The sequence below is a fragment of the Poecilia formosa genome, unplaced genomic scaffold (assembly GCF_000485575.1).
Source record: "Poecilia formosa unplaced genomic scaffold, Poecilia_formosa-5.1.2 Scaffold14, whole genome shotgun sequence".
Classification (NCBI taxonomy): domain Eukaryota; kingdom Metazoa; phylum Chordata; class Actinopteri; order Cyprinodontiformes; family Poeciliidae; genus Poecilia; species Poecilia formosa.
In genome coordinates this window covers 1802492-1811981 of record NW_006799953.1, presented here as the reverse complement: position 1 = coordinate 1811981, position 9490 = coordinate 1802492, and the positions used below count along the sequence as shown (strand labels likewise).

Below are 9490 nucleotides of genomic sequence, written 5' to 3'. Positions count from 1 at the left end.
CACGCACACCCACCCACATACACACACACACACACAAGCATACTGGAAAAGCCATCAATTCCTGACCCATGTTAATGCACCCTTTCAATATTTTATGTTTTTATATGGAGTGCTGACAATAGACCACGGAAATGGAGGGAACATTTTGCTGAGCTGCTCCACCTGCTCTGATTCTGTCCTCTCAGCGTAGCCGTGCACTTCAGCGCATAAGGAGGCCGTGCGTCGAAAAGTAAACAAAAAAAAGAACAGAACAGAAAATCCTTGCAAGCACAACATGCATCACTCCTTTAAAGGGTTCATTTAAAACCTTCCCTCCGCCAAACAGCGTTGTTGTTTCCCCAAGGACTTCAGTGAGCTCTGATGAGCTCGATGAGGTCATATGTTAATCTTGGCTTCATAGAGGTGAACTCTCTACATCATCGCATATTGGACATTATTTATAAACCAACCCCTGCCCACCTCTCACAACTTCCCCCTCTGTCAAGGTGAGCTCAGCGCAATTCGCGGCTGGAGTGGCTGTGTGAGTCGACTGAAAGTAAATTAAAAGAAATCAATTAGAAAAGACCCTTGCGTTAAATCTGCGTCATGTCTGAGGGAGGGACAGGTCGAGCGTAAGGTCGTTACCCGGGTCACCGTGACTAGTGGAGGAGATGGACGCGGTGAACCGTCTGAGACAAACCGTATGTGACGGTGACACAGTCAGAATGTGAAAGATGAAGGTTGTTCGTTTTTCTGTGCCGAAGCAACAAGTGGTAAATGGTAGAGAGTGACTAAACCTCCTGCATGTGTGTTCAGTCTTGTTGTCTTGTTTATTTCTGGTAAAAAAATAAAAAATAAAAATCTCTTAGCAACAATATTTAACCTCACTTTGGACCATTAACAGAATAAGGTGGCCATATCCTCCAATAACTGACTGATGTAAGATGAGTTGTAGTCAAAGTTGCAAAGTTCTCATTTTCAGCTGTTTCTTCCATGTACAGCCCATTTCAAGCCACTCAACAGCGTTTCAGTAAGTTTAAGATCTGAGCTTTTTCTTAACGCTCAGCAAGTTACTGTATTCATTTACTAGTTTTTATTGGGCCATTCTCATATATTAAGCTCCAAATCTCCTTTCACTCTTTTTATAGATGATCTGACATTTTCCTCCCCGCTATAGGATTCTTAGTGGATTCTGTGGTGGTGAGCTACTCAAGTCCTACTGCAGAAAAACAAGTTGATTTTTCTGGAATGCAAAATAATTCAATTTTAGACTTGTCTGTTGTAGCAATCACAGGATGGGCCTTGAAGCCGTAAACAATCCATGTGTCGGTTTATGACTGTGATCATAGCCGTGGTTCGTAACGTAAAGGAAGTAGCCCACAGCTGATTTTCTGAACCTGAGCCCTCAAGTGACATTAGTAACTTGGACACAAGTCGCATAGTGTAATAATTGATATGGGTTATTAGTTTAAACATTACTGCAGTTACTGTGAAAAAAAGAAGAAAGATGTTATGAGCTGATTAATTATGTCTGTTTCTTAGTAATCTGAATATTGCTGCCACTTACCTCAGTGATCCAGGCTGAGCATCAAACAAGTGAGGCTGATCAGTTTCGTCTTGGTTCGGTTGTTCACGCCTGTGGGGTCCAAATTAATCCCACCTCCAAATTTAAATAACAGTAAAAATATACATCTTTATTATCTCTCCTTCAGTCGTCCCTCCCCTTAATAATCTGCCTTGCTTCAGGAATAATTTGTGTTACCATGTCATTTAGAAACATATATTCCAATGTTCTTATCCTTGCTTATGAAGTCAATGGGATTTCATTTTAAGTTAAGAAGTTATTAGGGTATCAATATTGTATTTTTGCAGATAATTAAATAGAGCGTGTATGAAAAGTTGTGGGTTCAGTTCTTTATTTTTAGAGCGAGATTCTAATTATGTTTGCACTTCGAAATCAGACAAAAACTGTGAAGCGCCCAAATAAACTCAAGAGTTTCTTTACTCTGAGGCAAACTGCGCAGTAAAATGTCGTTTTTCATCTGGAAAGGGCCATATGTAGCAAAGAATCTTGTTATTAATGCTCTGCTGTTGGAGGAGTTTGAGTTAGAGGTTGTTAGAGTCACCTTTAGCATCTCAACATCATCGGCATCGGAAAGATAGAAATAAAGGTCCAAATGTAGAACCATTTACAGCGGCGCATGTCCTGAATCGCAGGACGAGTCCTGGCAAAGTGGCCTGACCAAACAGATTAATAACCGAGTCGTTTGAAGATTAAAATAAATAAAATTGCCCCAAGCCTGCCTTTCTGCACTAAAAAAGAAATAAATACAGTTTTATATCCTAACACTAAAAAAAAGTGTTCCTACTGAAAAAGTTCCCAAGCTGAAAAAGTTGGCAAACGTCAGCAGGAGTCACTTTTTTTTATTCAGAAAATAGGTATATTTTCATAAACGTGCAAATTTTCATAATTAAATTAAATTAAATTAAAAGAAGAAACTCTTTACTCTTACTAATTGTTGTCTTTTGGACTTGCTTTGTATCTAGAAGTCGTTTTCAAAAACCGTGACGCCAACTAAGAGGTGAAAACTCTGACAACTAAAGAGTGATTACATCATCAGTGACAGATTTATGCAGTTTACCTTTTGGGAACTAATATATGAAACCTAATAGTTAAAATGTGAAAGTGAAAAGACAGTGCTACACATTAGTTCACAAAAGGCAAATGAAACGACAGTAGCTTTTATTTTTACAGTATAAGCCTTTATTTGTAAAAAGTTGGTTGTTTGAATGATAACCCTTTTTATACCACATACTTGAACACTTTGTATTTGTAAAAAACACATTTTGTTCAAACACCTAAAAAAGCTGATTGACACCATAACATTAAATTGCACTGACAGAAAAAAATACAACTTCATACCACACAAATGTTGATTCCATGAGTACTGTTTACCCCAAATGAAATCAAACACCGTATTAAACAAATGAATCAAAAAAGCGCCCAATGTGAACAAAACAATTACAGTACGTAAAAACCAAATGCATTTTTTTTGTTTGTTTTCAAAAACTTCCAGTGCCGTATTGTATATCGGATGAATTACATTTCCTTCTCATGAAAGTAAAACAACTACAACAGTAAGAATAACAATCCATAACAAATGCTACAAATACGATAAATCAGAAATGAACACAGCAATTAAATAAATGGTTTACTAATTCTTACTGAAAAAGAAACAAGGTGTTGATCTTGTGGGCTTCTTTCTTTTCATTGCCAAATAATTGCAACTGCTGAAAAAGCTTCTATTTTTTATTTATTTCTTTTATTTTTTTTTTTACCTACTGGTTAAATATGAGACAGTCTTTCAGGAAGGGTCTTAAAAAGAGGGAGGTACAGTATATTGACATGTGGGAAACTGGGAATCGGCACAGTGTCTTGCAAGTCACCCTCATACAGTAATCGACAGCAGGCCGTAACCAGAGGCAACTTATCAAAGAGGAAATACAGGGAACACCCACTCAGTGTGCAATCACATGGCTTATATGTTAAGATGCTGCAGGAGAGCACCCTCTACATCCTTTGTAGTTGAAGGGCGTTTGATGGGATGCTTAAGCTGAATCGGATAAAACTCTAACATGCACTTGGTGCATCTATCTCAAACTGATTTACAATATTTTTTTTGTAGAAGTGCACAACTGTGATTCATCAAATAAAAAAAAAGAAGAAGAAGACGAAATCACATAATGTGCGCTCTACTGTGATGTTTGTCCTTCAGCTTTATGAACAGTTTGTTCCACAAGATTTATAGAGCTGGCTGTAAAACAAGTGCAATTTGAGCATGTAAACACTGAATCAAACATTTTTTATTTTTATTTTTTACTTCCTGGCTGTGGATATGAGTCGGATGGTGTAGAGTAAAAATATACGAAAATAAACCCTTTTTTTTTTTAAACTCAGGTCATGCAAAACAAAACCTTCAAAGTGAGGACAAAATAATGAATCCACCAGCGACAATTCGTCCGACAGTATGGAGCCTCCTAACTTTGTTCTGGTGATTTGACGGATGTAATACGGTGTTAGCGCACTTCAGGTAAGTGAAAAGGCGTTTTCCAGCTGTCCATATTGGGATTTCTGTGCTGTTACAGAACAAAGGGACACTTCTTCATTTATTTCTCCAGGCTACAGTTTGCTAACCATGATCTAAATTAGCTAAAGTGTTTGCTACAGTCCAGCACAGATTTGCTAGCCTTGCTCTCGGATAGCTAAAGATGTTTGCTACAATGCATCACAGACTCCAACCATTTGCACTTGGGCAATTAGTAAAGTGCCTTGCTCAAGGGCACTACAGACTTTCTTGGTGAGGAACAGGAATAAAAACAAAACAAAACAAAAAACATTCCACTCGCCCTCTTAAGGCAACCCTGCTCCTCTAGCCATAGCAAGCTAGCTAGCTGATCATATTTTTTTGGGAGAACTTGTGGACTAAGTGGTTTGTGAATGGCTGAGGTAAGTGCAGTGGGTAGAATATGCTGAAATCTCCTGAAAGGCTTCCGGTCACATTAAACGGACAAACGCAAAAAGCCTAAATCGCCAGAACATCACTTTCCCACTAGCTGAACGCACGCTTTTAGCGCTAGCGTTCCCTTTGAACCGCCAGAAACTCCATCACCGCGAGAGAACTTTGTCATGGTTTCTCCATTATTTTGTTCACACCATGTGTTCCTTTATGTTTTCAGATTTTTTTTTTTCTCGTTTTTCTTTTTTGTTAAGGTTTCGTTTGCAGAAGTATGCCAATGCTAGAAAAGCTGTCCATGCCATTAGCAGTGAGGCTAGCTGGTATTAAGAACTGCCATGTTTTTGTTCATGCATTAAGAACTATTAAGTGAAAGATATCATATTTACAGTACAATTCACATGTAATTACACATATACACTAGAGGCAAGAAAATTCACATTGAAATCAGTTCAACACTTTTTTCCCCCTCCTCCTTCTCTACTTATTGAACTTAAGTGTTCAAAGGAAAAGAAAAAAGAAACTCTCTATATAAGCAAGAAAAAGTTTCAGAACAGAATGTCCTCACAGCCTTTGGGATGGAGGTGCTAATTTCATGTCCAGAAAGCTGGTAGTACATGTGGTGTTTGAAATGAACAGTGAATATATTTACTGTGAGAATGTTTTTTTTTTGTTGTTGTTTTTTCTCCCCTCCATATGCGTTTAGTGCACTATCTAAACAGTACAATACCTGAACAGGCTTTCATTTCTGGGAATAACACCAACCTGAATAAGAGTTTAATACTTGAGTCAGTTTACATTAGAAAAAACGCAGACTGCGAGTGCATCTCACTGCGACCACAGAGCAGGCAGTTAAACACAGAAACATCTGCCTGGTTTGCAGTGGAGCAAACAAAATCCTCTGGCCACATAGTCTGAATCCAAGCGTAATTTCATAAAGATCCATCATATTTCAATTTAAACAATTTAACAATGAAATATGCAAACAAAACAAAACAAAAAAACAGTTGACATAGTTACTACTGTAACAAAAATGTACCCATCTGAAACACCCCTAAGTCAAAATTACTACCCCACATCTAACAATTTATAAAGTGTACCAATTATGACGCGATCAACACTGTGGCAACGCGCAGTCACTTTCCATTCGTTGATCTGATTGCAACGAATAGCTGGCTAAAAGAGAGCCACGTCTAGTCGTGACGCCGGCTGAGCGTCTCCCCGTAAGACAACTTCTGTAAGGCAGAAGTTAAGAATTGCAGCATACATGTCACAGGGACGTCAGCAATGAGTTAAAGGGGAACAGCAACACTGGCGTGAGCTTACAGGTGTTGGGGGCTGCTACTGCATATGTGGGAAGAGGCCGAGTAAAGCTTTTACGCCCCCAAGCGATCTCAGCGGGTCGGGTTTTTACTGCTGGGGGAGGGGGGGGCAAAGATTTACCAGGCGAGAGGAATGAAGGGAATAATAAATAAACGACGGCTCTGGTTTGTTGTGGCCGTAAACGTCTCTGTGAGAAGTTTACGGCTAAGCGCGGGATATTAGATTGTTGTGTAAAATCAGTAAAGTGCTCGCAAACCTCACGTTGGGCTAAAACAGTCTGTTTTCGAGTTCATTTAATTTCAGCAGGACACATTTGGATCTAACCTTCAGTCTTTGAGTGTTTCCCGTCTATTGCTTGGAGAAGGCATTTTATCATTTTTTTTTTGTTTTATCTTGCCACCCGTTTTTTTTTGTTTTGTTTTGTTTTTTTTAATTTTGACTTAAATTTCCTAATTGCAGACACAAAAGTGGAGATTTCAAGAATTAAAGATGCTGCTTGAAAATATGTCATTGCTGTATAAAATTCATCCCAAAACCCCCCCCAAAATCCCCCAACTAAAAGTCATATTGCACCACTGGTCACAGCACTGCACAAACTTCACTATTACTTAGGTAGACACATTGGTTTCTGATCAGTTTTCCTTTTTGAAGGAATCTTTTGGATACCCAGCGCTCCAGAGAAGAAAGCAGATATCCGACGATAAATCGATATGTTTGCAGCTCTTCCGTCGTTATGTTGCTCTCCCAGGGAGGAATTCATCTAGTTCTTCATGTACAACTGCAATTTCTTTCTGTTTAGCTTTTCAACCGAAGTAAGTGACATGTGAAAAAAGTGTCGTTTTGTAAAAATATTAATAAGAAATGTCTTACAGTAAAGTCTGATTTGGCACACGATAATATCCTATAGTAATTCTTGAGTCAGCAGCAGCGTCAGTTCACCCTTTCACCAACTGAAACCTCCGTTTTGTCCCGTCTTCCCTAAACTTTGTACCACTAATCTCGAACCTTGGCATAGTCTGTTGTCTTTTTATTGTAGCTGCAATTATTTATGCCCCTGGCAGAATGACATTTAAGGTAATAGTTTTATTTTATTTTTTTCTGACTAGAAGTAGCTTAAATGTTTCATAAGGGCTCAGATTTTTTTTCTTACTGATCATGCAGAAGGGTATGAATAATATACAGGTGGGGAGAAAAAGCCAGGTTTCATAGATCTGATGTTTGAGAACCTGGCTACGGTTATAATCTTTGACAGCTCGTGGCCACAAATACTCTACGTTATCTCCTTTTCTATCACACTCTTAATAGTCCATGAGTAAAATACAGACAGTTATTGTAAGTTGCTAAAGTGGGTGTGACAGATCCCGCTGGAAAGGGTGAACTGATGCACACCGGGTAGGAGACATTCTGAACGGCGATGTTTCATAATCGAAAATCTTGGATACTGAAAAACCAAAACTGCAGAGGTTGGAAATGGCGAAAGGGGGAACATAACCAGCACCCCTCCCCGCCGGTACATCAGCGCTAGAAATGCGACGTGTGTGTATTCCAGGGGAATACATGAAATACAGGCCTTTTGGTCATCATTTCATTCAATTCATGGCTATTTTTCTGAAACAGTAAATCCCTCCTGATCTTGTAGCAGCAGTTCTGGGGCATGCTGTCGAATAAGGCTATAATGACGAAACCCCCTCCTCCGTGCGCCTCTTTCCCGGTACAATCCGAATCCAAAATATTCTTCCCTTCACACACTGACTGGGAAAACCAAAAAAGAGGCTGAGCAAACAAAGATATGCCGTGTTCTGAATGAGGATTTGGTGGATCTCTTTGAATGTACATGATCTCACATCTTCACCTAGAAATAATTTCACACAAACAAAGGCGACCCATCCCGTTCCCCTTCCTGCTCCTGCGTAGCAAACACAAAGCAGGATCCTATGTCAATAAACTCTGCATCTAAAGAAAACGCGAGTTAATCATTAGGAAGAAAGAAGGAAAAAAAAAAACACAAGCATACCTTTGTGAGAATACTGAATGATTTAAATGTACAGAATATCTTTTTCCCCCAAACAATCAGACCCAGCAATGCACGCCTCTTACTCTTTTATCTCATAATGCCCAACCCCTAAAACATGGTCTGACTCTCTGAAATCACAGTTTTTGTTAAGATGAAATCATATCTACAATAAGCAGTGTTTGTTTTTTTTTTTTTTTACCTAGAATGAAAAAGAAAATTTAAAAATCCCCACCTCTTTCTCCACTGGTAACCTCAACCACGATCCCACCCACATCCCACCACTCCGAGGATGTGTTTCTAATAAAATAGAAAAAAAAAATAAATAAATAAATAAATAAAACAAACAAAAGAGAATGAAAAAGTAATACAAGTTGACTCTGGGTGGAAATGCAGCAGTCAGACATCCTATCCGTACGCCAACTGAATGGAGACCATTTGGCCGGAGCTGGTGTCTCATAAGGTGAACAATATTCACTCTAGAAACAAAACAAAAAAAAAAGCCAAAGAACAACACATAATCCAAACAAAGTTGCTGTACATAGTAGAAACGGAGCGGTTTCCGTGCATGTCGTCCTCCTGTGGGGTAACGACAGGGGGGCAGGGGGGGCAAAGGTGGCGTCAAGGACCTCAGTGAGTCGATGCCCGGACGCGCGAGCCACCGCTGATTTCTCGAGCTGCAGAAGAGGATTTCTGAGTACGATAAGTATCAATAAAAAGTCAATGGGACTCCGAGACATCTTCTCTCTCAAGAGCTTTCACTTCCCCTTCTTTCTGTTTGCTATTTTTTTCACTTTTCTTTTTGTTTTGTTTTGTGTTTTTTTTTTTTTAGCAAAAATATCATGCAGTCTTCAGTTCTGAAAAAACCCTGGTGGGGAGGATCTCATGTTTGTTTCAGGAGGAAAAAAACAACAACAACAAAAAAAGCGTTGAAATTCTTCTCGCACAAGTATTCTTAAACATTCAAGTCATCCTAGTAATACTTTGTACAGCAGAAAGGTTCTTCGGATTTCACATGTGTATATATAAATATAATATATGGAAATATGCATATACATATGTTCAACTTGTATATGTGTATACATATTTTGGAACTGTATCAAAGCCAATTTAATGTGCTCTCAAAATATGGCCCATGATTCCTAGTGGGATGCGCATCAATTCACATAGTACAACCAGTAGATTAGGTTGAAAAATCCAAAGGTGATGGGGAAAATGACCCGGGACCACTTGTCGATGGTGCTAACATCGGACAGGTTGGGGATTTTCAACTTGAGCTTGGAGGAGCGTCGCCGTAGCCGACAGTTGGCGCGGCTCCGCATGGCGCTCCGGTCCAGCGAGTGGTGGCCGTAGCCATCCCGGGGCGCCATGGGCTTCCTAAACTGGACGCCGGAGCTGTCGAAGGACATGACGGAATTCCGAGAGTCACTGACGCTGCTCCCCACGTCGGAAGGCATCACCTCGTTGTTCATGTCCAGCGTGGTGAGGAGGATGTTCCCGTAAGCGTCCACCTGCGGGGGGGAGACCGGAAAAGACGCCCAAAATCAGAGAGGGGTGGGGAAAAATGCTGAGTAGCATTCCCCAACAATCCCCTTAGACATCTAACATGGTATTCTAAAATAAAAACTCCCCTCCCGCCCTTTTAGCTGTCAAGCTTAAGCAA

At 39.7% G+C, this 9490-nt stretch overlaps 1 protein-coding gene across 1 annotated transcript in view; it reads right to left on the bottom strand.

Moving 5' to 3' along the window:
- Positions 1-3300: 3300 nt before the first annotated feature.
- The window catches only part of gabrb4 (gamma-aminobutyric acid type A receptor subunit beta4), a 62692-nt gene continuing 56502 nt past the window's right edge, over positions 3301-9490 (bottom strand). The window contains exon 10 of the mRNA XM_007545885.2: positions 3301-9338. Coding sequence (XP_007545947.1) covers positions 8985-9338 — 354 coding nt within the window. The 3' untranslated portion in view covers positions 3301-8984. The remainder of the gene's footprint in view (positions 9339-9490) is intronic.